Here is a 27,738-nt window from a genome sequence, read left to right as displayed (position 1 = left end):
GTGTGTGTGTGTCTGCGTGTGTGTGTCTGCGTGTGTGTGTCTGCGTGTGTGTGTCTGCATGTGTGTGTCTGCGTGTGTGTGTCTGCGTGTGTGTGCTTGTGCTCCATATAGTTTTGCACGTTGACTGATTGACAAAGCTTTGCAGTGAGATACTTGTCCCGTTATGATGACTAGTCTGTGTTTGTGCAGTACATTTTGGCATTTCTGCACAATCACCACTGACTGTAATTATCAAATAAAAAGATCCTCATTCACTGGTTCAACTTTCTCAAGTATTTTCTACTTTCCCCAGTGTCGTAATTGCAAAGTGACCAACTAACAGTTTCATGTCACAATGAAAAAAACAATCTAATCACCAAAAGGTCAAAGGAAAAAAACAAAAGGCCCAAATGTCAGTGAATTATAAATGCACAAATGCCAAACGTAGATCATGATAGTTCTTCCTGATAAGGCAACACAGATCATCTAATCGTTTTATCTACCGTTTCTTCATCCTTGTGCTCTCTCTCCTTCACTTCACCACTCTTCCTCGCTCTCCCTTTTCAAATGTGTGGCTTCCTTGCTGTGAGCGCTGCCAACCTCACAAACACAGTATATGCATTGGCCAAGAGCAACGTATGGGTCTGGGAAACCCACTTAGTGTGTGTGTTTATGTGTTTGTGCGAGGCCCAGAACTAGGTGCCTCTGGCCACAAGATGGGCTTTGCAGGAGAGGTTGTGGTGGTCCTACTACTGGAGGTACATAAGTGAGGAAATGAATTAAGTGGACTTGGGAGGAAAGATGTGTGCAGACTGTATTGGTTGAGGTGGCTGCTACATTTAAATTAAACACACACTTACAAATAAAGTGGCAAATACAGAAAATGTCTCGATACTATATGTTCCCACGAAAACACCAGCACATAAAACGACAATAAGAAAACTTGGATCAGTTAAACAGGCACATAACCAGGAACACACCGCTCACAGTCTGGTCCGACAGGGCTCGTCCTCCTCTAACAAGGCCTCTCTTACAGTATATGCAGCCTGGCCTGTCTGGTGCATTTAAGGGGCCAAGTAAATCTGTCATTTTAGCCCCTGAACATTCAGTCACACACACACACAGACTCTGAGGCTTGCAGCTGGAAGGAATTAGGCTGTCTCTCCCTCTTTCTCTCCTTACACCAAGGATGATAACCTCCACCACTCGCCCTCCATGATTAGACAACCATTTATTTTAGCCATTAACAGCATATCTGTCGGCCCCGGGGCTAACAGTTAAAAAGACAGAGAACCTGTGGTGTTTAGGTGAAAGGCAAGACTTGTCTGAGAGTTTAGCTACTGTATCCTTCAGCTGGGCGTTTAGCGTGCGGAGTATCTATATAAATGTTTGTGTGTGTCAGGTCCATGTATATTTTCTATCCAACTAAAACAAACACATGTTCGGACCAACCTCCTCAATTCAAATATACTCATCTTAAAAGTGCCTTTCACTTCAAATGTGTTTTTAGTCGGATCTAAAGTTTTGGGTGTCTGTATTATGATGTCGTGGTGTGTTTGTGCAGGGGTGTGTATAAGTGGACTCCTGGTGCCCCTCTGCAAACATATCAGCCTAATCTGTGCTGGCATCTCGGCTGTTTCGCAGATCCCTCGGTCTCAGTAACAAACTGTCCAGTTAAATGGCTGGTTATCATGTGTAGAGTCTCACATGTTTGTCTTTATTGCATAAGAGAAGCTTTGTGAACATGAACACGCACATGTAGACGGTGTCTAAAGTGCATATGAAGGGGTACGAAACTTCAGAGTAGAAATAATGTTGTGCAGCGTAGCAAATGTTTTCTGTCTGTGCTGTGTGTGCATGACATGCAGAGAAAAAGTGGACAGTTTAAGGCTGGAAATATGGTCTAACACACACATGGATGTGTGTATTTATCAGCACTGTTGTGTTTTGTGTGACACAGAGATAAACTGATGAATATACTGTCTGAAATACCAACACAGACTGGCCTCCACAGAAAATAGCATATGTGGGTGTAAACTGAAACACTATCGTCCCTTTGACGCCAGACATAAGCATGTACTGCACGCGCACACACACACACACACACACAGAACCTAGTTGATATCCAACAGGCAAGCATGGCTGCAGAATGAGGTGCAGATTGAAGAACACTCTGTCACATGCTAATTGTCACTTCCTGCAAAATGCTTCTTCAGGCTCTCACCTTCATCTCTCTCTCGGCTCTGACAGCCCTTATGATTAAGTCTACATACACACAGGAGGCTGTTTATCTTAATATCTAATTATTTAAAGTATTTCAAAATCTGTTGAATATATGACTTTCATAAATCGACCTTTAGCCCCTGAATCACTGCATGTAACTGTTCACCCCATGTATAATACATTTATTTTAAAGTCTAGAAAGCTTCTTCTCACCTTCAGCATTTTTTTTTAAATGTTTTCCTGATGCCTCACGTTGTCGTCGGGTTCAGTACAACTCAGTTAAATAATTATTTGTTCATTTGTTCCTTTATTTCCAGATTAAATTAGCAGATCTGTGATTACAGAGGCAGAGCTCTGTGAAAGTGCATTACTTATTTCTAACAGCATCTGATTCATTTCTAAACAGCGAGCAGCCAGTTTCAGTAGCAGCACAAATACATTGCTAGACAAATGAACACATTCAAAGTACAGGATACTTGTGGCATTGATCAAAGGTCATTTTAGTCAGGATACTGTAAAAGCTAACATTACATTGCAATCAGAAAATTTGCTGCAGCCATCACACGGAGGTGATAGACTCACAGTCCCAGTCTTTTCTGTCAAGTCACACTCCATCATGTTCATTGTGCTGAGATTGGGTGGAAGCAGCAGGTTTCCACACTTTGTGTGAACAGCTTGTCAACAAACACAACAACCCAGTAGGTAACTGGGATATAACCGGTTTGGTTTGCCTGCAGCTAAGAAGAGCTCATAAGTGTTTCCCATATTCAGTTTTCAAAAAGCGTCTGACATCAGCCCTGGAGTGAGAATGTTTAGTTCCAAAAAGGGCGATTGTAGAAAAGTTTAGTGAGCAACTGTAATGTCACGATCATCTGTCCTCCTCATTTTGATGTGATGTCATTCTCCCTCTGTAACCTCATAGCAGGCGTGCGTCTCAGTTTGCCAACATTACAAACTGGATGATAATACCTATAAATACACTCAAAAGCAGCAACAGCCAGGACCTGTCTGTCTATCTCTACCCATCTCACCATTTTGGAATGTATGACCTTAAATAGTCATACAAGCCCACGTCTGCCCAGACCACGTTTGTTGAAAATTAAGAGAGTTTATACTATTCAATTATCTAGATTTTTATGTGAAATAAAATGTAAACACACTTGGACTTTTATGTCAGCATTTTTTGTAATTTGCCATGCTTTTTCTCTTCATGTGATTTTTGTTTGATCATTACTTGGCAACATATCACTTCTTAATTTGTTTAGAAGCCTTCATTGTTGAGCTTGGAGGTTCATTGTATTTTCAGTACCCATTCATATCGTTCTAGTTCCTCTGGTGTCTGTTTTTTCCTGCTCTCCAGGGCATATTTCCTCCATTGTTCTCTCCATTAAGTAACGTGTGTGTGTGTGTGTGTGTGTGTGTGTGTGTGTGTGTGTGTGTGTGTGTGGCCTAACTTTTAGCTATCAATGAAGTTACTAAAGAGAGAAAAAGAAAATGGACCAACATGAGAATAAGAATTCAGCCTTTGACGAGCAGTAATTACATTTAGCTTAGGGTTGGGTAAGGTTGAGAGGAGATATTTAGTTTTGATGATCAACAGTGAGAGGATAGAGACAACGTTATGTCAGAGAGTCCAACACAGCAGTACAAGTGTGTGTGTGTGTGTGTTTTAGTGTGGAAGGTGTGCTCCCTGGGGTGCTCTCATGGCCTGAATAGAATAAGGATATATGAATATAGGTGCCCTGTGGTGCACCTGCAAAAGCTCTGACAACAAAGAGCCCACACATGGTCCATGCACACAAAAACATACAGACAGTGTCGCTGCATCTTACTGGTTACTGTTCTTCCTACTGGTTCCTGCTCTTCCTACTGGTTCCTGTTCTTCCTACTGGTTCCTGTTCTTCCTCTTTGAGCTCATCGCTGTTTTTCTCTTTTTCATTTAGTTTCTTGAAATGTGTCTTTACGACACCTGTGGGTGTCTGTTAGTTTGCCACACCAAAGTTAACTGGCAGTAGGTTTATTCATAAAACGATTCAACAGTTACTTCAGTTTTTGATCAGCAGAACATTAATGAGCAAATGATGACTGGTTAAGTTATTAATTGAGGAAAACCACATTGCTTTGGGTTCAGGAAGCCTGCAACATTTTCCAGAGTCAGTTGCTAAAAAAAAAAAAAAAAAAAAAAAAAAAAAAATCAATCGATAATCAAAATAATTGTTGGTTGCAGGTAGTTTCTCTCTCATTCCACGTTGAGCAGCATAAGCACCGTCCCGGGAGTGCTGAGTCCGCTGCTGCGCCACTGTATGTTATCACCAGTGTTTGGACAGTTGCACAGTAAATAGACTGTTTTAATGTCGCTGAAATCACACACACGAACACACACACACACACACACACACACCCCTTGGTGCTGTTGTCCTCCTCCCAAGGGAGCTGTGGTCTCCATTCTCTTCCTGTAGCTGCTACAATGGCTGTGGGGTCACAGGGTCTCCCAGATAAGACCACAGGGGTTTTGTAAAGGGAAGCTTGACTTTCAGAGCACAGGAAGGAGGGATGAATAACCCGGAGGAAAGGAGGAGAGTAGGGAGTGAGGTTGAATGAAACTCCAAACCACCTGCGCATCTGATAAGCCAGCACACATTAAGGTGAGCGTAAAAGAGAAGGTTAGCAGGGAAATGTCAATAAGCGCCCAGAGAGAAGAGAGTTAGGAGCTGGAAGGAGAGAAAGCGAGGGAGGAATGTAGTCAGGAAAAACTGAATCTATTGAAAAAAGATCATGCACACAAACTATGCGAGGCTGAGGGGAACAAAGAGAACAGATGAATGAATTATCAATGAAAGAAAGACTTCAATAGGTGATCTTTGATACAGCACAATGCTGCTTTGAAATGCAGAAGTTCATAATCATCTGAAAACACCTGAAAGATTTACACCCGCCTTGCCTGCCAATAGCCTCCTGACTAAAATGTTTTGTAGTTTCTGCTTATTGACATATCGAGCGGTTATGACAAATGAAGTGTGGGGGACCTCAGGTAGCTCTGCGTGAGACCATTGATTTTCACTGTCCACACAAGGCCACTGATTGATAGAGCAGTGCTGCAGTCATTAGACACTTTCTCAACCCACATCTGAATGCACACGTCCCGAGAGGAGCGTGGAGTGTTTGTGGACGAGGACAGACGGGTGGGGAGTGAGAAGAGAGGCAGTTTTTTAGGGGGAATACAGACAGTGTGTAAAATGCTATCTGTGTAATAGCTGCTGGCATACCACTACAACTCACTATCAACACAAATGTACTTGTCTTATAATTTAACATAATAATTCTACGATAAGGAATGAAGGATATTTAACAAGATGTTCTCAAACAGCTACCACTCTTTTTTAATCTGGCCTGACCTTTGTGCCCTGTTCCCATAAGCTCAATATTTATGGGGGTGGCCTGAACTCAAGGCCAAGGTGGAGGGCTTATTTTACAGATCTTGCCATAAAACGGTCAGCTTAAAAATATGGCAGACCTGACAGGGGGACTTGACTACATTTCAGATCTTATTGCAAATTGGCCTGCTTCAACAGGGGAGAGACAGGATGTGCTCCCAAGGGAGATGCACAGAATAAAAAAAGACACACAGGTACACACGGTCGCCCACAAACCCATCGACAGACGTATAACTCCTGTGGCACCAGATTAGATTAAATGTTGAGCCTTGTTCCTGTGTATTCACATAGACTGACATTGTTAAACACATGCAGCATTAAGGGCTCGGTGTATTTACCATCTTAAATGTATCGTTCATTTTAATATTGAATCTCAGATTGAAAGTCGTGATGCACGAGCAGCAGCTAATTTGTGTTCTGCCCCTTTTTCCTCTTCATCTTAACTTATTGTCCATCCATGTTAGGAGTGATCTTTTTTGGTTTAAATGGTAATGATCACTTCTTTTTTTTTGTCTTGCTGCTGGAAACACTGCAATGTTTGTTTGGGTAGGGCCTTAAAAGACGAGTGAAACGAGTTTCCATTCTCTCTGTTGTCTCTTTAACCTTCTGCTGTTGCCTGTTAAAAGGAACAAATTGTCCTGATGTTCATGTTGACATTTGACATTTCAATAATGATAGAACCACAGGGCCATCTTGGCCACTGAGCTGGAAAATGTTACCTTTTAAGGGGGATAAATCAAGATTTGCGATTTTCCTCCAGGAGAGTGCAAGTGTTTACTTATGAAGACGATGTATGATGGAAATGAGCAGAATTAGTGGAAAGTGTTGAAAAGCGCTGCAAAATTGGAATGTTTGCTTTGTGAATGAGATGAGATTTCTGACTCCATCATGAATCCCAGACTTCTCCGAAGCCATAAGACCTCTGAATGTGTCTTTGTGTGTGGGTGCACACACACACACACACACACACACACAGACCAGATGTCCATTTGGCCTTGTAGATGAGCTCTAATTTCATACAATTTCTGAGCATCTCTCTCTTTGGGACTGCAGCCACTAGCAATGGGACTTCTCATTATATGCAATCCAAAACACACACATCTTGACATACACGCACACACACATCCATTCATCCATCTATTTATCTATCGTTATCTTTATCTACATTTTTGCTCTGGCAATTTCATCTCATGTAATTCAGCAGTTTTCAGTCTTAAGCTGGAACAGCATGATTGATTGTATCTGATGTAAGAAGCATATTGTATATTGCATATTGCAAACATTGGATTTAAATGTTTTATTCAGTCTTGAAAGGAATATGTAATCTACTCTAGCTGATCAGGACATTAGCCTGAATTGACCCCACCAAAGACAGGCCAGAAAAACTCTTCAAACTCCGGTCAGATGTGATCTCAGAGTCTAAAAAAATCCCCACACTCTGTAAGATGATTTCTTATGGCATATGCAGATCCTGTACTGCTCCACGATGACCCAGGTTAGCGTTCGGCTCTTCTCTGATTAAAACTGAGTCCACAGGGGAAGTAAAGCAGAATGAGAAACCAGGAGTGTATGCATCAGGACATATTACAGTTGACAGTTCTGACACCTTGTCTTGGGACGTGCAGGCCAGAGGTGTGTGTTCGTACGTGTGTAGGAACTAAAGTTTAAAAGTTAACTCAGTTTTGAGGTGAAGCAATCTCAGTATCACACAGACGCATATGCACACACCTGAGGTCACAATCCAAATTTTTGTGACTTGTTGGCCTTTCTCCCAAACGAAGCGTTCCACGGATCACTGGGCCCATCAGGCTACCCTCTCCTCCTCTTTGCTCAAATCTCAGCAATTATATTTGACATGTAACATCAATAATCTCATTTATTTTCTTGCTCCCTTCTTTCACCCCCCCCCCAACACACACACACACACACACACACACACACAAGGGTCTGCTCACTCACATTCTCTTATCTGTGTCTGCAGGAAATGTGAGCCACGCAGAATTCAATAAAAACAATTTTTTGCATCATTGATCCCACTGCTCTTGTTTCTCCTTTCTGTTTTTGCTTCTCTTGGCCCTCTTCTATGAAAATGGTATTTCTGGAGGTTTTGTTGTTAAACGATGGAGTAAATGTTAGGAGATGGCTGTGTTCTCTAAAGAGCAGCGGGGGGAAGACTGTGACGATTCACACTGAGCTGAAATGAATCGCCAGAGGAGAAACACATCACACAGACACGGAAGAGGGGTCACTCACATAGGCCATGTGTACATACCATGCACACACAAATCACATGCATCCATGGCGTTCCTGTGTATGTGTGTGTGTGTGTGTGCTTGCGGCTATGATAGAAAAAAGCGAGCCTGTGCACATCTGTTTTTGTGTGTCTTTTTATGGTCACTCGTACACTGTAGGCATTGTCTCCGCTGAGTGGAGGAGCCATGCAGGCGCAGTAGGTGCCACTTTCAGCTCCCTCCACTGCAGTGCCACAGATCAATATAGCTAAAGTCACCCACCTCCACTCACTCGGCTTCTGTAATCAGTCCCTGCACTGTGTTCTGGTTCACTCCCTCCATCGGCCAGGTTGTTGTTTATCCTATTATAGCCCTAATTGCCATGCTTATGGTAACCTTTCTTCAGCTTGCTACCCCCTGCACTAAACTAATGGGTAATGGCACAGGAGGGCTAATGCAACCAAGCTAATTTGGCTGGGCTTATATGCCCACATGGACACCTCAGTGTAGCACAATGGCCGTGTCCATCATTCGCTTCCTTTTTTTTCCACTCTCTTTCCCTGTTTGGCTTTCACAACTAGCAAACATTAGCGCTCTGTATGCTGTGTGGCTTGGAAGCAGGTTGCAGCTAATGAGTTACCTCAGCGCTATGGCTTTTTAATTAGTGTTGTGGTGCTAAGTGTCCCACATGGACCCTTCCCAAGTCCCATTTCTTGTCATCCATCACACATTCCTTTTGTTTGCCTTTCATTTACATATATGCACCAACCCCAAATTAGCTAGTGGCTCGTTAATTGCCCGTGCGGGGAGGTAAATGGATGGTGGTTTGTCGGGGTAGAGGTGCAGTCAACATGTTTACTTCCTAAATACCCCCCAGGACTACTGAGCTCAAGCACACAGGGAGTTCATAGTGAATACGCCCCTCAGGCTAAAAAGATCCATTGTGCTGTTTGGAGTAATTAGTACAACTAACAAGTTGACGTTAAGAGAAGTACTTATACTTCATGTATACGCGCACGTATAAACCTATACTGAAAACGGTTCTATCACTTTTGTTCATTTTATTTTGGGTGAAAGCAAAAATGTCGCCGAAATGCTGCCAAGACAAATACAGAGTTAGAACAGAGACCTGGAGCTGCAGGGGCTCAGCGTGAGAGCACCTTTCATCTCATCAGACACTTTCTATTGACTTTACAAAATCTATCAATTTAAGTCTGTTATGCTTGTATTGATTCATTTTGGCTGAACTGATCGATAGTCGGTCAATAATAGATAATGATGTCTAAGTGCTGAGCGATGATCCATTGCACCTTAAGTGTCCAGAGTGTTATTGATCACTCAAACTGTCTCATAGATCAGCTTCTATTCACAGGCATCATTTGTATTATTTCCCTCGCGTCTCCAAATGCTCAGATACTCGAGACATACGACAACCAAGGTGTTTTAAGTTCATAGCAATTCATATTTTATATTTATATATAAAAATATTTATAACCACACTTTTATGATATACATAATTAGTAACTATGTTAATGTTAATGTAATCTAAAGAACCAAAAGGCTTTTCATATCCATGTCAAAATGAACTGGAGTCTATATGTGACATAGCTGCAACTCCTGTGCTCAGAAATATTACAGATTGATCCTTTAAATCAAATTTACTGGAGATTAAGTGCAGACACATTTAAATCCAAATGTAAACAGCAATGAAAAGTTTTTTCTGTGTTACCTGTACTATACCTACTGTATTTATTATATTTTCACCCATCTGATCGTGGTGTCAACAGAGAATAACAGTAATAACGTGTTATGTCGTCTCACTCTTTATTTTTGTATTTGAGGTCTCGTCCACACGACTGTATCCAACATCCTCACTGTGTGAGGTACATTGTTGTGTTTGTTCCTAATGTTGATTGGCCAATTATGCCTGATTGTGTTCCTTGAGGGAAGCATTCTCCAAGAGTTGTTAGTGAATGGCCAAATTATGCCTTAGCTTTTAATATGACCACGGGGAGCCCAGGACCACTCAGAAAGTTTTTCGGTCTTTGCAAAGCCACGAGTAACTTGTAATGACAGCATTATTAGTCAGAGGATAGTTTGAAAGTCATTGTTATTTGCTGGAGTGACTTTAATGGCGACTTGGACGCCCTGGGCCATTTGAGATTTAATGAGAAGTTTCCAGGTGGGAGTTAAAGTTGGGTCTGTGCCTTTTCTCTGTCCTCTGCCCTCCCTGCTCCCAGTCCAACTTTGTGTTTCTATATGTACCTGTGACTGCATGCTGGAGTACACACACATGGATGGATGGATGGACAGATAGATAGATGATAGATCGATAGACAGATGCATTGCACTGCATCAGTCTGCTCTTCGTGTGATGCTGCCTGTGTTCTTATGATGGAAACAGTAAGAGTTTATAGATATGCTGCAAGCATCGACTCTATAATGCTAGTTGGTTCTGTGTTGTTTGTATGTTTTGTGTGTGTGTGTGTGTGTGTGTGTGTGTGTGTGTGTGTGTGCGTGTGTGTGTGCGTGTGTGTGTGTGTGTGCGTGTGTGTGTGAGAGAGATTGATGATGCTGCTAATGGTGTGTCTAAACACTGGTAGCCCAGTTATCTCTTATCTGACAGGAAAGAGAAGGTTTGTGTCAACAGCTGCTCCTTCTAATTTATCTCTCTCTCTCTCTTCCTCCTTGTTTGCTTCCTACTTTTTCTTTCTCATGAGTGAAAAACTTAACGTTTGTGTACTTTTTATTTTCCTGTTTAGCAATTGTTTGTGTTAATTATTGATCGAGGTGATGAGACGTTTTTATCAGGAATTTGAACAATGACATGTCAGAAAATGTCGCTTACCTTAAGTTGAAGGGGATGTTTGATGAAATAATCACTATGATAATTTATTGGCTAATAGTGCAGGTGTCCTGTTGCTTCAGCGAGACATCTCTCATCTTCCTCCCTCCGTCCCTCTGCCCATCCATCCCCACAACAGCTGTCCCCCCCACAGTTCACCAAAAGCTTCAAGGCCACGGGAGATAGGATGTGACCTCAATCACCTTAATGTGTCTGCTTAGCCATTAGTTTCTGAGTGTGAGTGTGAGTGTGAGTGTGAGTGTGTGTGTGTGTGTGTGTGTGTGTGTGTGTGTGTGTGTGTGTGTGTGTGTGGAGGGGGCACATCCATTCATCCCTTCCACATATCCTGTCATACATTAAAGGGCTGATTGATAGCCATCAGCCTGGCCTGACCACTAACACACTCTTAATATTGTGTCTAACCAGAACCAGATGGCTGCAGGACTCTTCCACACCACACATCCACAGTAAACTCTCACACTGCCCCCCCAGCCTTTTCCACTGTTTCCCTCTCTCCTAGGGATGAGCGCAGTTAATTAAAAGTTGAATATACGGGCCTCTAGGTGGAGGTGGTGAAGCAGGATCCATTACCTGCACATTGGGGACCCCCAGAGCCACAGTTGGGGTTAAGGTTGGGATGATGAGATGGGGGACAGGGAACAGACTGTCTGTGCTGCATCAAAGCAAAAATTAAGGCTGGGAAAGAAGTAATTATGGCAGTTTGCGCATGAGGTGGTAGCTTATGGGCGCTAAAGCCAGCGCAGGGCCCGGCTCAGACCAGGAGGTGCAAGCCATGATCTCAATAGCTGTATTGTGTTCACACTTGAACGGGGGCCAACCACCCTGTGAAATATCAGAGCAGGGAGAGGGAGAGAGAAGTGTGGAAATCAAACAATGGTTTACAAAACAGTAAAATAGGTCTTTTCCTCTGCTTCTCACCAGCAGGTTTAACACAGAGAGAGAGAAAGCTGTACCGACCCCACATGTGTGTAAAGACACAGGCACATCTGTATCTGCCCTCACAGACCATATATGAGAATACACACATTAAATTAGACTCTGCTTGAGATTAAATTAGCCAGATATTGTTCTAATAACCTTTGTCTCTATGACGACAGCAGAAAACTGTCTGCAGGTTTAACACACTCAGGCCTGTGATGTTGTATTTTCACCTTCATCTCTATCTACTGCAGTTGATCATAAAATATTATCAATATCTTTTTAATATCAATATGTTAAAATCACTTTAATTTGTCCCTCATATCTGAATGAACCCCCCCTCGCTTTAATCTCAGGCTGACATAGTGTGACACCATGTAGCCTGATTGTAAGACTGAGAAAAGGTAAAAACGGTGTTTCCACAGCAGAGAACCCATTTTGTTAGACCAGTTTCTGCTGGTCATGTTTTCTGTTTCCCTGTTCACCATTTAAAAAAAACTGCATTATAGAATATTAAGAGATTAGGGGCGAAGACCTGGCTGTCACGTTGGTATCTCCTTGTATGTAAAAAGCACACAGAGTGCTGTTCAGTGATCATTTCTAGAGCAAATTCTTCTGTTTTGGGTTGTCAGGCTGTGCAGCAAAACCTGGCCACTCTCAGCAAGTGAGGAGGAGCAGAGAGGAGGTGCTGAGAGGAGAAAGTGGAGACTGGTTGTTACAGTAAATGAAGAGTTCTGCTCAGATGGTTCAAATAAGTTCCAGGCCAGCAGCCACACAGGGATTCTGCCACATGCTGTCCGAGTCAGCTGCTGAGAAATGCTTTTACTGCATTTGCTTCACATTGTATTTTTGTTGATCTGGGCTCTGTAACTCAAACCTCCTGCAAAGACCCAGGTAATAAACAAGAGATGGCGGGTGAGAAGGAGAAAGGAAGACTGCAAACGTAAAGCAGAATGTGTCTCTCACTCTCGTGCTGTGTCGCTCTGGTTTGAGAGCCCTACGCCGTCCTTCCAACTCCTTGATCTCATAACATGCAAGGACGCTACAATTTTCTACAACGCAAGGAGCAAATGACATTCAACCAAACAATCAAACTTAAATGAGATGGGTGGAGACAGATGTGACATTTTCTGTTTCGTGTCAGTCTGCTTCTCTGAAATTTAAGCAACAGGGTGGTGGATGGGATAGATGTTAAGGCCAACAATGGTTTGATACTGAGCAGGAACTAACATGCAGAGGGAAAAATTCTCTGTCAGTTTGGACTGGAAGCCCCTGTTGTCTGGGTTGGATCAGTAGAACTACGACTGTAAATGAACAGCTTCTGTCACTGCATTTCTCTGCCTCTCGCCTCCTGCCTCTCTCCCCCTCCACCATGCCCATTGTATCACGAGAGCAAATGTTGTTGTGCTGAAGAAAGTACTCCTCTATTCGAGTGTTAATAAATAATTGATAGTGTTACATGCTCTGCGATTTTGTACCAAGCACCGCTTCCTTATTTCTGTTTGCAGAGTTCCAGGAATTGTCTCATGTTGTGTTTCACTTCCGATGTCAGTTGATAGAGTGGAGGTCAAGTTGTGTCAGTGTTGAATGCAGGCTTCCTCGCCTCATTATTATTTGCCATTATTCTTGGCATGGATGCATTAGGTCTGATTGATTTAGTTGCTTTTCTTGAGCTCAGGAAATTTTTGTTTTACATCCCCAATATTAAGGAACTTAAACAGCAACTATACTGCTGATGATCTTTCTGGAAGCCCTCTTCATTTTGATGTTTTTAGTAAATAGTTTAATTAGCATGTGTTGGGTTTTTTTTCCCCAAAATGACTTTAATTGTATAAGTTTTATTTATTTACGTATTTATTGCAATTAGTACACAAATTGTGTATTATAGCAACAAAAAAACAAAAAAAACACAACCTGCTCTAGAATGTGCATCATGTGTAAAATTAGAGATAAATGTGTTTCTATGGAGCTCTGTATTTTTTTTAATTTACAAAGAAGAATTGCTGAGAAATAAATGAACAAATCGTTTGCTATAATTACATACATAGAGGTGCTATGCAGAGGAAGTGTAACTGCGTGTAATTCATACCATGCATAGGTTGTTGTAGGTTTGTGTGTGTTGCACCAACAAACGTCCACTTTGCTCACTGAGCTTTCTACTCGGCCAATAAATACAGACTTTAACCCTGTTTTTCTCTTTGTTAACTTAATAATCAGCCAGTTCACCATAAGTTAATTATTTTAGCAGATTTTAAAATGTGATAAATGTTCCTGCTTGTTTGTATGATTTCTCTAACAGAGGCTGCGTTTCCTGAGTCTCTTAGCTCTGCCTGATTCAGTGTTTGTGCTCCTGTTTATGTCACACACACACACACACACACACACACGTCGAGCCGTTAGCCTTCAAACACCACCGACAGTGTCTGTGACCTTGATGTGCTGTTCATATATTTCCCCATTTGCACTGCACCTGTTTCACTGTAATGAGCCAATATATCTGCTCACTAATTGCCCTAAATATATATCATAAAGCCGCGCCTGTAAAAAGCTGTCCAACAATAAAACAGACATAGCAGGATGGCAACCTCTGTGCACACGCGTACGTATACCTGAACACGTCACACATAAATAAAACATACATAAGCACATATCCAGCCTTTCACCGGGTAGTTGTAAATAATATAAAGCAGTTTCATTAATGAGGTCCAGCCTGAAATGTCTCTGCCTCCCTTCTTTTAAAACACGCGTGCTTCCTGTTTAAAGTTACTCCAACCTGGCAAACCTCATGCTCATTCAGATGAGCTACAGGGGTGCGGAGGTGGACGTGGTGGCGTGATGCTAAAAATAAGAGTGAATGGAGATAACGTATGTAGTCACTGCCTACACATTGTTTCAGTTAAACATGTTAGCAGCCCAAATTAAAGAAATGCTAGATTTAAAACGTTACTGGAAAAAAGGACAACAAGGGGAGAAATTAACGTCTGTGTTGTAGATGCTGATAATATGAAAATGCAATGCTGTGCAACTTCACACATTATTATATTGCGATGTATTAATGTCATAATCCGTATGTCACACGTCTGCAATGACGCGTTTGTTACATTATCCAAAAGCTAAGCAAAATGTTACTGAATTATATTTTTATACACTGAAAAATACTGCAAAACTAAGAAAATACATAATTTACTCTGTCGTCATTGGCAAAAGCCAAAAAAATTCAGCATTTCTGAAATAAAACCATTAAATTCCCACCAGCACAGGAACTGTAGTTCAGCTCGTCAGCTGAGAGGTAAGAAAATAGATTGGTCATAGTCAAACATAATGACATTTGACGTTAGCAGGATTTTGTGAGTGTGGGAGCCACAGATGATAGCTGTGTGATGGTCACTGCAGAGATGCTGATTTAAGAGAAGCAAGTTGGGTCGTTAGTGAGCCGGTCCACATTCTGACACACACACACACACACACACTCTGCTACCCAGATGGCTTTTACAAGGCCCCAGGCCCTCCCTGGCCTGCCTGCCTGGTTTTTAATTATGTCGATGGCTGCCTGGCCCAGATAAAATGGGCCACATTAAACACGCCTTCACTCACCTTCACAGACACGACACTTACACTCACACACTGCGAACACACACTCCAACACCTTACATGTATAGTACTAGTGATACAGCTAGCACACATACAACACACACATTCTTTCAGTGGTACGCACTTGTGCTTTTGACAAACAGTAAATATGTGTTGCTTGATAAAAGGAAATGTGTGCGTGTGTGTGTGTGTGTGTGTGTGTGTGTGTGTGTGTGTGTGTGGTGGGGGGGGGATTTACAGCATGTTTCCTCTTTAGCTGTCATTAGGCTTCCAGACATGGCTACACAGGTGTACTATTACCAGCATCAGTAATAGGCCTCTGTAATAGGCCTTAAACACATATTTTAAAAGACCCAGTCTATGCTCACAGTGTGGCTCCTCCTGATGAAACACTCGAGTGCTGCCCCTCTCTCTCTCTCTCTCTCTCTCTCTCTCTCTCTCTTTAGTTGGAGCATTTGATATCTGAAATGTTAATTTATGATTGTGGCAGATAAATCTGTAACACGATGATCCCAAACGTTCGATGAGTATTTTTAAACATGTGACACGTGTTAATAAAAGCCTCAGCTGAATCTGGCTACGACAATTAAAATGCATCATTTTCACATATTTGAATTTAGCTAGACCAATAAATTCTTGGCTTCCACATTTAACTTTTTGGCAGCGCAGCATGCAAGTGATGTGGTGATGATTTGTGGATGTCAGGAATGAGGAGATATGTTGGCTAAAGGAAGAGATGAAAAAATAGAATTTATAGCATGGAGAGAAGGACGTTCATAGAGAATGTGCAGCATTAGCACCAGTTGGTTTTGTTAGCAAATGTCTGTTGAAATCTTAAAACTTTCACGCTTGACAAATATTCTCAACTTCAGCGTCGGAGTGATGAAAGAACAAATTCCCTCAGACTAACAAATGTCACACTCAGATTGAAATATGAGTTTGAATTAACCGAAATTAACTGAAGCCTTATCAAGGAATGAATCAGCTCTCGTACATGTGCTGGTGTGTTGTTTCTCCCACATCAGTTCAATTTATTTGACATAGCGTAACAGTGTGTGTGGACCATGCTGATGTGTATTTTGAGTTTGTTATGAAATAATTTCAATCTCCCAAAGACTTTGGGAATATGTAGATTTATTATTTGCACAATCTGTGAACAGGTTAGACAAAGACCAAACAAGAGCTTAAAGATTTAGTGATGATATAATTTGTGTGCAACTTTTGTTTTTCTGCAGCTGAAGTTGGGTTTTTTTTTTGTCTTTTTGCACAAACTGTAGTTTCTCTTGTGATTTTTCATGTTTCCAAAGTGTGATGTTGACACCACAGCTGTAAAATTATTATTTCTTAATCATCTCACAAGCCCCCGGGTTGTTGTTGAAACAGAAACATCTCCCTCTCATTATTACGAATACGCAGTTAGAAATAAGTAAGTCCTGTGTTTGCCCTACATTTGTGTTCCACTGCCCTCCAACATCATCCTCACTCTGAGCCAAAGTACACTGCATTTATTAAATTGCAAATAGTCCCTCTCTCTCCCTCTCTCTCTCAGTCACTCTGTCTTTTATTCTCTGCCTTTCCTTCTTGCTGTTAAGAGAAGTTTTATTGACAGGACCCCTTGTGTTCCTGTCCACCTCTCACCTCCACACACACACACACACACACACACACACACACACACACTGAAATGTGGATGGACACAGACTCATTTAGACTGTTGAGTGATGTGGCAGGGTAGGGTCATCTCTGCAGGGCCCCATCCATCACGCACACACATGCACGTGCGCACACATACATGTGTGTGAATGTGCGTAAACACATTGGAGGCTGTGGGGATCTGTAGTCTGTCAGCCACTTTATTAGTCCTGTGTGTGTGTGTGTGTGTGTGTGTGTGTGTGTGTGCGTCTGCGCACGTTTTGGGGCCTCCCAACTGGAAACAGACCCTTTTCCAGAAAGGATACACACTCTCACACACACTTCTTTATTTCTTGTTAGTCATCCTGCACCTTAATTTGCAACACCTCTAACAACCAGCTCCGCAACCCACCTCACAGCCACTCAATCTGTCACTGTCACAGCTCTGTTTTCCATGACTGGCCCTCTCATCAGGCTCTGTGTGTGTGTGTGTGTGTGTGTGTGTGTGTGTGTGTGTGTGTGTGTAATTCTTACTCTGCCTGCCATTTTCATATTATCTACACCACCCCAGCCTTGTGTTTTTGTATATGCATGTGTGTACAGCTGCAAAGAGGGAGGGAAGTTTTATTTCCACTTCTGCTCTTCTACCTGCCTGGAGAGATTTCATGCCAGGCTGCCCCCTAGCTGCCTGAAAGAGAAGTACATGCAGCTCTCCTGCTTTTTTATTTTTCATTTCCCTGCATATTATTGCACAGATTTCCATGTTATTCGTGTAGATCGATTAAAAGCAAGATCCACATTGAAAGGCAGCTTGTCCCCTGTTCATTGTTCTTCCTCTTTAAAACAACCTGTTTTCATTCATCGGCCACTTCCCCAGGATATGAGTAGGTGAACCAGGGGAAAATCAGCCTTCTCTCAGCATATTCAGAGTCTGATTTCCTGTTTTTCCACAGGCAGAAAGGCCTTCAATGCAGAGAAATCTTTCATCTAACTTTTATTTTAAGAACACTTCTCTTATTTATGTATGATCACCGCTTGACTACCTAAATCCCAAAAAGATATTTAATAGTTTCATTAGAGATTGATGGCTCGTCTTGAATACTGGCTGTGAAAAACAACTACTGATCATTAATCTTGGAGCTAATGCAAAAAGGTTAATACATAAAAAAGAAACTTTTGTATATTTTGTACCCACAAAATGTGAATAGACAAAGAAGGAAAATGTTTCTGCATTTTTAGAGCTTTGATATGACAAAAAATGCAAAACAACTCTCTTCTCCACCTGATAAAACGTATACAGGTCTATGCAAACTGGGGTGTGTTCACACATTGAAACCCAAGGCAGCACAACAAAGCACAAAGATCACACTTCAGAAAAATGGTCCCTCGGAGCCACACAATAACCTAGCATTTACGTCTCACATGTCTACGTATATCTCCATCTCACTTTAAAATCAAAATCACCACTGCGCTCTGAGCTGCCATTTCCATTTTCTGCCCTCTGTCAAACAGAATATAATATGTACCTTGTCACAAACGTCTACCCGTACAAGCAACTTTCCTCTACTAATTCAGCCCTTTGCGCTACACACATCCGTCAGATATAACTGGCGGAGGAGAGAACATGCCGAGACATCCATTAAAGGTTCCTAGCTGTCAAAGGTTCCCCTTTGTGTTCTGAGGAGCGATATAAGTGTCGTGCTCTTATCAGAGCTTCCTGTGGAGTTTGCCCTGCATCCTGTCCACTCAGGGCTGCTTCTCTTTCACTGAGGCCCCATTGTGTCTGTGCTCACGTGCACGTCTGTGTGTGTTCTGTCATGTGAGTCATTTTCTGATACTGTTTAATCAAATAAAATTATAGGTCAAACTGAAATAGAAATGTTTTTGAGAACTTGACTGCCCTTAAAAGATAATTCTCCTCTGGTTTTACAACTTTAATCTTATCGTCAAAGGTTTTGCCATCCTTTGTTTCAGTTTCAATAACACTGCACTTGATGAGCGACAAAATTAGTCCAACTTACAAGTGTTGTGGGCAGGAAACACAAGCACTGCACATGGAAACTGCCTGCACACACAACATTAGCAGTTTGAACGTCAAACTAAAAATCGATCGGATGTTTACACAGTTTTATAAGTTTGTTCACTTGGCTGCTGATGTTTTCTTACATCTTATCTTTCTTTTTTTTTTTGCATCAATTAACAATTAAAATTATTATTATTTTGTTATTTCTTCCAAAACTATGGAAAACAAATGTAATAAACTGGAAGTGCCCAGTTATTGTGGAGAGGAAGGAGCTTGTCAAACACAGGAGATCAGTAAATTGAACAGAATCAGAATGAGGACATTGACTGTATAGGTGAAAATATAAAGCGTCTTTGGTGACACGTTTTCGGTCTCAACCCCTGGATCCCAAGGAGGGGAGAACTTTGAGGTTCCAGCCAGGTTTGCTTTGTTTTGTTGAAAACCTTGTGCACGTGGAGTTGATGATTTCCAGCCGGGTCCTCCTCACCCCTGTGACGTAAGGAAGAGGAGGAATGAAATAGAAAGGTAAATAAACAAACAATCAGCCTTGGGCTTGTTCTGGCTCTCCTTCTCTGTTGCACCTCATTTGAAGCCTTATAAATCAGCCTTCCACTTGAAGACAGGGTGTTAGAAGGCCTCCCAGACAACACACACATGTGCCGTACAAAAATGCACAACACACAGGTCTGCTGCTCATTAAGCCCACGATCAGACCCTGGGGTGTGTGTGTAGGAGGAGGGGGAAACCAAAACGTGTGTGTGTGTGTGTGGGAATACCACCATTCCCCAAATGTAGGCATGGCAGGATTCATACACACACACACTTTTATATTCATACAGGTGTGTCTGTATGTGCAGAGTCTGGGTTCCCACCCAGACTCTGCACATTCCCTTTTTTTTTTTTAGGAAGGGAGGTGGGACCTGGACCCTGGACCTCAGCCTTTCTCTACGTCGTCATGAAACATGCACAATACCTGTCTCAGCACCCTGGAAACACCAGGACAAGTGCACTCTGACTCCACTGCCTGCTAAAAAGATTTTGGGTGGAGCAATAGGTGTGTGTGTGTGTGTGTGTGTGTGTGTGTGTGTGTGTGTGTGTGTGTGTGTGTGTGTGTGTGTGTGTGTGTGTGTGTGTGTGGTTGAGAGAGTATGCCTGGTTAGTTTTCAGCGGCTGTTTTCACACATAAAATAAAGGCCTGGACTGGATCAAGCTGAGTGTTTAATTTGTAAACTGGAAGCAGAGCAGGCAGTAGCTGTAGATATGCAGAGTGTAAGGAATGGATGGGAGGCCGTTTTTTATAAGCACGTCCAGTATCTTAGTGTGACTTATGGAAAATGTGTAACAAGACCTGGTTTGCATAAACAGTTTCTTTTCCCACTTTAACAACAGGCACTAGCCTCAGTGTTTATTTCAGGCTTTGGGGCTCATGGTTTTTAAACATAGTTCGGGTTGTAGTCGGTTGTTTTAGGGAATCTACTGACGGGTATTGTTATTCAAAAGCAGGCGTAGTTGGCAGGGAGGGTGCACCCACACCTTGGGTCGAAGGCGGCACAACACTGATGTTACCTCAAGCTGCTACTTCAGTCACACATACATGCATTTTCCTAAAATGGTCACGTATTCACACAAACAAGCACGAGGCAGTTATCCCACACCTCCGACCAGACCCTTTACATATTTACTCACCAAACGTGGCACCTGCACCCCCACCCACAAAAATACACCTTCTGCACGCACTCACCCAGACAACAAGAACGTGAGCATTCACACTTTACGAGCTGGGAATAAAACACGAACATGCCTACAGAAAAGCAGCCAGTTAGAGAAGTTCACGACCTTTGCACATCTAAAAATGTCAGTTGGATTGTTGGTTCTTCTCCATCACACCTTGATTTCCTTTGACACATTTGACTGTGATTAGGAGCACACACAGAGTCGAGCTAGAGGTCAGCGCTGAACTCAGACCGGGCTGATTGGGAATTGTAATTAGAGAAGTAGCTCTGTCTCAGGCCCAGCTCTCCCTGGAGGATTCACACAGACCCTGTATCACATGCAGCGCCGGGGAGAAATCGGAGCTTCGGCCCCAGCTTGGTGGAAAAGGGTTAGGTTAAGGGTTTTGACTGTGCTGCCCCCGTATTCCCCAGCACCACCAAAACTCCATCAGGCAAACAGACATTTACACACACACACACACAGAGGAGCCAAGGGGGAAGTCAACATTTAAAATATATGCAGTCTGCTTCTAATCTGTGCTGCTTTCTAAACGTGTGAATTACTGTCTAATATAAAATACTTCTTCTTTTGGCAAAGTTGAATATTTGTACTTTATGTTTCTTTCTTTCTAAATATGTCATTGGTTTCACTTTTGAGAAGAATGAAAAAACACAAACAAGGTTGTTCTTTCACCATACGTCCCTCTTCTCTTTTTCACCTCCTCCTCTTCCTCCTTCACCCCTATCTCCTCCGCTCTCTGTGAAAATAGGTCACATGATACTTGCTCTTGCAGTCTCAGGGGGTGCAGGGGTTACAGAGGGTGATCAATATGTGCCAGAGAAAGTCTTTAGACAAGTGAAAGAAGCCACAGTTTGTCCACTCCCTCCTCCTTTCCCTATTTCCTCTTCCAGTTGTTGGGACTGACAGGGTTAGGTGGCCCTGACACCCACTGACTTGTTGCCTGTGTGTGTCTTAAAGTTGAAATCGAACTCGTGCTGCAGCGTTTAAACGTTACACTTTCAGCGTGACTCAGAAGAAAATGAGATTTGTAGAGATGTTTCAAGCTGCTGGTAACCATGAGTGTATTTTTGTCTGACCCGTCGCTCTCTAACAGGTGGTGGATGACATGGGCAACGTCAAGTTTGCGCTGGACACAGGCCCGGACACCAACGGCAACAGCTGGCTCAAGTACATCCGCTCTGCCCCATCCTTTGACGAGCAGAATCTCGCAGCCTGTCACCTCACTGGGGACCAGGTGAGTGACATGACAGGGATGTCCTGGCTGGAGTTCTAGTCCTCGTGTTGGGGAAACGGCTTCATGCCATCGGCGACAGACAGACACGAGGGGGAGTGGCTGTTATTGCTTTGCACCAACTACGAGTGGACACTGGGTTGACCTGCATTAATGAGCGTGTGCACGCTTTAGTGTGTGTGTGTGTGTGTGTGTGTGTGTGTGTGTGTGTGTGTGTGTGTGTACCATTGTGGTAGCAAAATGTGTGTGATGGTAATGACCAGGGACTGGTTCCATTGTGTATCTGTGGCTCGGCCGGTTGCCAGTGGTGTTAGGAAATGACCCGTGTAAAAAGGCTGAAGAATAGCCTGACACTTCAAAGTCCCATAATAACCAGAGTCCACGGCCTGGTCTTCTTCTGTGGTGGCAGCAGTTTCTCTCTTTTTGGTGCTTGTCCTGTCCTCTCTCTCTCTCTCTCTCTCTCTCCCTCTCTCCCTCTCCCTCTCCCTCCCTCCCTCCCCAGAGAAACCTGGACTGAGGCATCAGATAATTTTGGGAAGATGCCCAGTCAGGACCCATCAAACCTTAACTGCTTAACTAGGCACCCCACGCAGTGTGTGTGTGTGTGTGTGTGTGTGTGTGTGTGTGTGTGTGTGTGTGTGTGTGTTACTGCTGCAATAAATTAGCATATTTCTTGGCTCCTGTTTATCCTGCAGAGGCTGTTTTTTCTGTTTTGATTTGCGAACCTGCTAGTGAAATGCCAGTGGTGTTAGTCGGTCGTTATTTGACACACATTTCAATTTGAGTTTGGTTTGGACTTAAATGCTTCACAATCACAGACTGAGACCGAAAGAAAAAAAAAAAAAAACTACAGCAAAAAGAGCAATGAGATGCAAAGTTGTCAGCTCTAAACAAATGCCAAGAAACAGGCAAATGAGCATAAGATGAAGTGAAACTGGGACATAACATGTGAAACATGACAGTAGCCAAATGCATCCAAATGACTTGCCCGTGTGTTTCCACATTCCTGTCACTCTGCTGTTATTTGTTTCCTAATCCCTGCCTACATGGCTCTTTCCCCTCCCGTCTCCGTCTCTAGCCGCCTGTTCCTCGCTGTCTTTGTCTCCTTTCTCTGTCGTCACGTCTTGATCTGCCACCTGTCACTCTGTCACACCGAGGGGACAGGCTTGTGTGTCCATTTAAGCTTCAGACATTAAGCCTGACCGATAGAGAGAAAGGGGCCTTGGACCAAGTAAGAGAGGGAACACACAGGGGCCTCCGAGATTGACAAGCACCAATTGGCTGGCAACACCAACCCGCCTAATCCTTTTAAGATTTTCACATCAGTGCCCCCTGCCATTGCCACACAATGTCAGAGAAAGACTCATGGCACTGGCGAAAATTGTGGAGAATTATCAGACCCAGAAGAGGCCACGTGCACGATTGCTTTTTGATGCCTTTTACTGTTGTTTGTACTTAACAAATGGCTTCGCTTTTGTTTGCTTGACCCGTTGCCTGGTGTAGTGGCTCACAGGTATAACCTCTAACGCTGAATATACCACCACACACACACCCAATATATAATTTAACAGATTTAGTGATTTTTCTTTTTGCAGAGAGTAACCTTTTAAAAAGCAAGTGGATATTTTTTTTTTTTTTTTTTTGTGGTTTTCCATTAATGATGTAGGATGAATACATTTATGTATGATCATGTATAATTTAGACATCTATGGTAATATTTATGGTAATGCAATAATAATCTGACGTTCTATATACGGTATTTGTTACCATAAATATCAGGGGCACACACAGCTATGGATCCTGTTTCAGTTTTTCAGTGTATCTAAAAACAGAAACGTGCATGTCTGTTCAGAAAGAGGTAATATTGCTTTGTGTATGTATGTCAGACAGGCCATCGTCTGTTTTTTCACTCAGTCCTGACAAACACAAACACACACACACACATAATTTGCAGCGACTGTTCTCACTTAATCCTTTGTTTCATCCTAATGCAATGTTCAGGCTTCTTAAATGATGGCCAAACAAAACAAGGCAAATCAACAGTTTCCCATGTGTGAGTGTGTGTGTGTGTGTGTGTGTGTGTGTGTGTGTGTGTGTGTGTGCGTGTGCGCGCATGTGGGCATGTGTGAGTTTTTGTGTCGACCCAAATGAAATAGTTCCCATTCATTTTGAATGCCAACAATCACCCAAAACTGGTGCATAAGTGAGCCCATTCAGTGTTTCTAAAGCCAAGTTGCGCGTAGTGAAGGAAATGGCGAGAGCGCGCAATGGGTGGTGTGTGTGTTTGTGTGTGTGTGTGTGTGAAAATCTGGGGGAGATTGAGTTTGAAAAGAAGATGAACCTTATCCTCCTTCTTGTCAGTTGTTCATCTTTTGTGTTTTGGAGTTTGATCTGGAGTTTGATCTGTCGCCCTTCTACCCCTGGATGGATCCATCAATAAATAGACGTGTGTGTGTGTGTTGTGTGTGTGTGTGTGTGTGTGTGTGTTGTGTGTGTGTGTGTGTGTGTGTGAGAGACCACAGTGGGGGATTATTGCGGGGCCTACGGCTGGCATTGATCGATGAGGCATCTGTCACCTGAACACTGGACAGAGATGGGACGAGGTCACGATAGGTCTGAGTGTGCGGGGCCTTAAAGATTCAGAAAGACTCAAAATGCTGCAGGCACTTTAATTATGAATGAAATTACAATGGCCTTATGTATTCACAGCTTGTAGTCGTTACAAAGAAAAATGTGGAATATTTGCTAATATTATAAAGGGAAAATGTGTGATTCATATCACAAATGGAGCACATTTTTAAATTTAAAATAAATTAGAAAAACAATAAATATTGCAAATAAAATTCTGGGATTATTGAAATAATATTATGTGAAATTGTTCAACCTTTATCATATTTTTCTATTAATTTTTCCCAACAATTATATTTGTATCTTATGTATGAAAAATCATACATACAAATTTAATAACGATGTTAAAAATTAATAGTTAATAATTTTAAAATAATTGTTTTATAAAAATGTGTTTTGTTGTTCAAACTAATCCTAAAACTAAATTATAATTTGCTAAATTGTTATTTTGACCTAATTTAATCCAAACTTGCCTTCAGACCTTAAAGGAAGTTGTCTCGTTGTCAGTGTTTATTTCTCTCAGGCCTCTGGTCATTTTTCTCCGTTTATCTATGTCCGTGCGCGTGTCCGTCCAGACGAGCTGAGTTGGCCTGAGTGTGACAGAGGGCTGATATTGCCTGGTGAGAGAAAGTCTGTCAGGCTGCTTTATCCATTATTTACATCAATAATAGATTTATCAAGCGGCCAAAGCGGCGGCTGGGAGCGGAGATGCGGGGAGGGGTCTGCGCCGCAGATCCCTCAATCCTTTTGGCTGGAGATAAGATGAGGAGGAGTGGCCGACGGGGAACCGAAAGAGCACCAAGGGGCAATAGAGGATCACTAATGAGAGAAAGAGAAGGAGGGAGAGAGAGAGGGAAAGAGAGAGAGAGAGAGAGACTCATCATCATTATCAAAGACGCGTTCACTGACTAGATCAGAGAATAGTCCAACAGAGGAGCCTCGGACTTCATCCAACCAGAGGGAACGATCAGCGACCGTCGGCAGCGCGCTTGGCCGCTCCTCGACCTCCTCTCCCCGGACCTGTCCACTCCAGCGACCCGCTCACTCCCCGGCAGACTTACTATGGGTTGTGTCGCCAACTCCACCGGGACTGAAGTGTTACTGCAGCTGGAGGCTCTCCGCAGCGCCGCGCAACTCTCGCAGCTCTTCCGTCTCACGGAGAAAAGAAAGGTCAGGACGAAAAAGTGCAAAGATTGTGTGTAACCTAACAACGGTTGTTATCAATAGACGTTAATAATAATAACAGGCTAATAATAATAATAATATTAATAACCATAATAATAATAATAATTGGCACATATGCGTAAGAAAGATTTTCATTGCCTTTACGCGGTTGCTCACGGTCTCATCTAAAGCACCAAGTGCTGAAAGTTAGTTTCACCCGCCTTTGTGTGTGTGTGTGTGTGTGTGTGTGTGTGTACGCGCCTCGTATGAACGAGTGTGTTCCACCTCCATTGTTGAATTGGTGCAGAGCGCCCCCGTGTGTCCAGAGGTCGCATCTTCTGCATTGAGCGGAAAGTGGCTGGTTGCGGTGAGACGCGTGAAGCCTCAGACGTTAATTAGGAGCTGGACGAGAGACCGGGTCTGAACGGCCTCACATTCTCACATTTACCATCGTTTTATTCGTGTTTTCTTTGTCTTCATTTGTGACAAACAGACTCAAACTATCGCAGCAGGTTAAACTGGGTAAACTGGTAAACTGGTAAACTGCCTCCTCGAAGCGAACTATTTTCTGCTAATAAACAAAAACAAAGTTGAAAGCAGCTGTTTATTTTGGTTTCTCCCACCTCCTTTTCTTTTGGGTCGTTCTTTGTCAGAGAACTCAGGCCTGTTTTATTTTATGTGATTTGCAAAAAAGGGAAGTGATGATTATTTTTCTTTTTGTTTGATTTGTTTATTTTTCCAAAGTCCAAGTGAAAGTGAAATAAAACAGATGATGTTTTTCTATAAGAGCTTCACTCCTGACAAATCCATTTCTGATGATTGATGGTGTTTCAGTCTTATTTCAGCCATGCACGGTGTTTGATTTTCTTAATACCAACCAGATTAATATGCTAATATAATCAATTCCACCATGAGGCCCTTCCTTTAACTGCGCTAATAAATATCCAGCCTTACTCTTTCTATTTTGACCTTAAGTTAAAGGCTCCTCTCTCTTTCCTCTGCCTCTCCTCAGATTTATTATAAAGCTGTCCGGGATATTGAAGCAGGGGAGGAGCTCTTGGTGTATATGAAGGACGGTATTTTCCCCGAGGGATCCATGGCACCCAACTTACAAGGTAAGATTAATGCGCGTCATTAGCGCACATTTTAAACAAACTCCAACCTGCATCCTGAGCTGCTTCCGCGGCCAACACACTCACCGTAACCCCGCTAATGTGAAAAAGACACAACCTCTCCACCCCTAGATTTCTTTCTTTTTCTTTTTCTTTTTCTTTTTTTTTTTGCAGGAAATGTGAATTATTTGAATCATAAATGTCCCGGATGGAATTAAACCGCGCATTAAAGCGTCAGGGTGAGGGCCCTTTTGGACCTGTCATTTAAAATGGAGCTGCCAATAATGAAGGCCAGTGCTGATGCTGCAGCGTAATGGGCCCCTTTGCCTGAAACACTGTATTAGGGCGACAATTGGCACTTGTCGTACTCCATCCTGACTTTTTCTGTAAATCAAACTCAGATTATTCGGAGGCCGTGTTCTTAAAACCACATAATGTCGGAGCACCTTTAAGAAGAGAGGAGCCCTATATCACATGAATGATGGTCTAATAGTCAAAAGTTTATTCCCTGCAATTCAGCATAAGCGTTTTTGTGAGTTTCTGCGGAAATGAGGATAATGTTTGATCAGAATTACAGACTTTGCCATGACTCCAATGAATTGGTGCCTCAGGGGAATCGAGTCCGTGTTCTGAGCTTTAAAAATATTCACTTTCCATCGACCTAAGTCTGATAGAAGCCGCGCATATGATCATTAATGTTTAACCTATTTAATAAGCAGAAATAAACACGATTAAACCTGATGACTGGCCGAAATCCATTTTTTCTCATTAATGCCGCGTTTCCGCTGCAATATTATGGAAACCAGTATTAACGTTGAGGAGGGAAAAGCTCCATCTCGGAAATATTGTTGTTCGATGTGTTAAAAGTCTGCAGAGCGTGTGTGCTGCAGCTTCCCGTGCGCCGTGACTGCGAATGGGCTCACATTGCAAAGTGCGTCACATTTCTAGGTGCCCTCAGCCACGAGTCTCCCC

At 42.6% G+C, this 27,738-nt stretch overlaps 1 protein-coding gene across 8 annotated transcripts in view; it reads left to right on the top strand.

Annotated features, from left to right (window-relative positions):
- Window positions 1-27,738, top strand: part of prdm16 (PR domain containing 16) — a 160,615-nt gene that overhangs the window by 115,619 nt on the left and 17,258 nt on the right. For 7 of the 8 annotated variants that reach the window (XM_026332436.2, XM_026332435.2, XM_026332434.2 and 4 more), the window contains exons 4-5: window positions 21,725-21,865; window positions 26,667-26,769. In XM_026332436.2, coding sequence (XP_026188221.1) covers window positions 21,725-21,865; window positions 26,667-26,769 — 244 coding nt within the window. Of the gene's footprint in view, window positions 1-21,724; window positions 21,866-25,302; window positions 25,661-26,666; window positions 26,770-27,738 lie in introns of those variants that run through there. The other variant, XM_026332441.2, reaches the window with a different exon arrangement.

This window comes from Mastacembelus armatus, chromosome 7 (genome assembly GCF_900324485.2).
Source record: "Mastacembelus armatus chromosome 7, fMasArm1.2, whole genome shotgun sequence".
In the NCBI taxonomy this organism is placed as follows: Eukaryota; Metazoa; Chordata; class Actinopteri; order Synbranchiformes; family Mastacembelidae; genus Mastacembelus; species Mastacembelus armatus.
The sequence above is the reverse complement of the archived record's forward strand: the minus strand, read 5'-3'. Positions and strand labels throughout refer to the sequence as shown.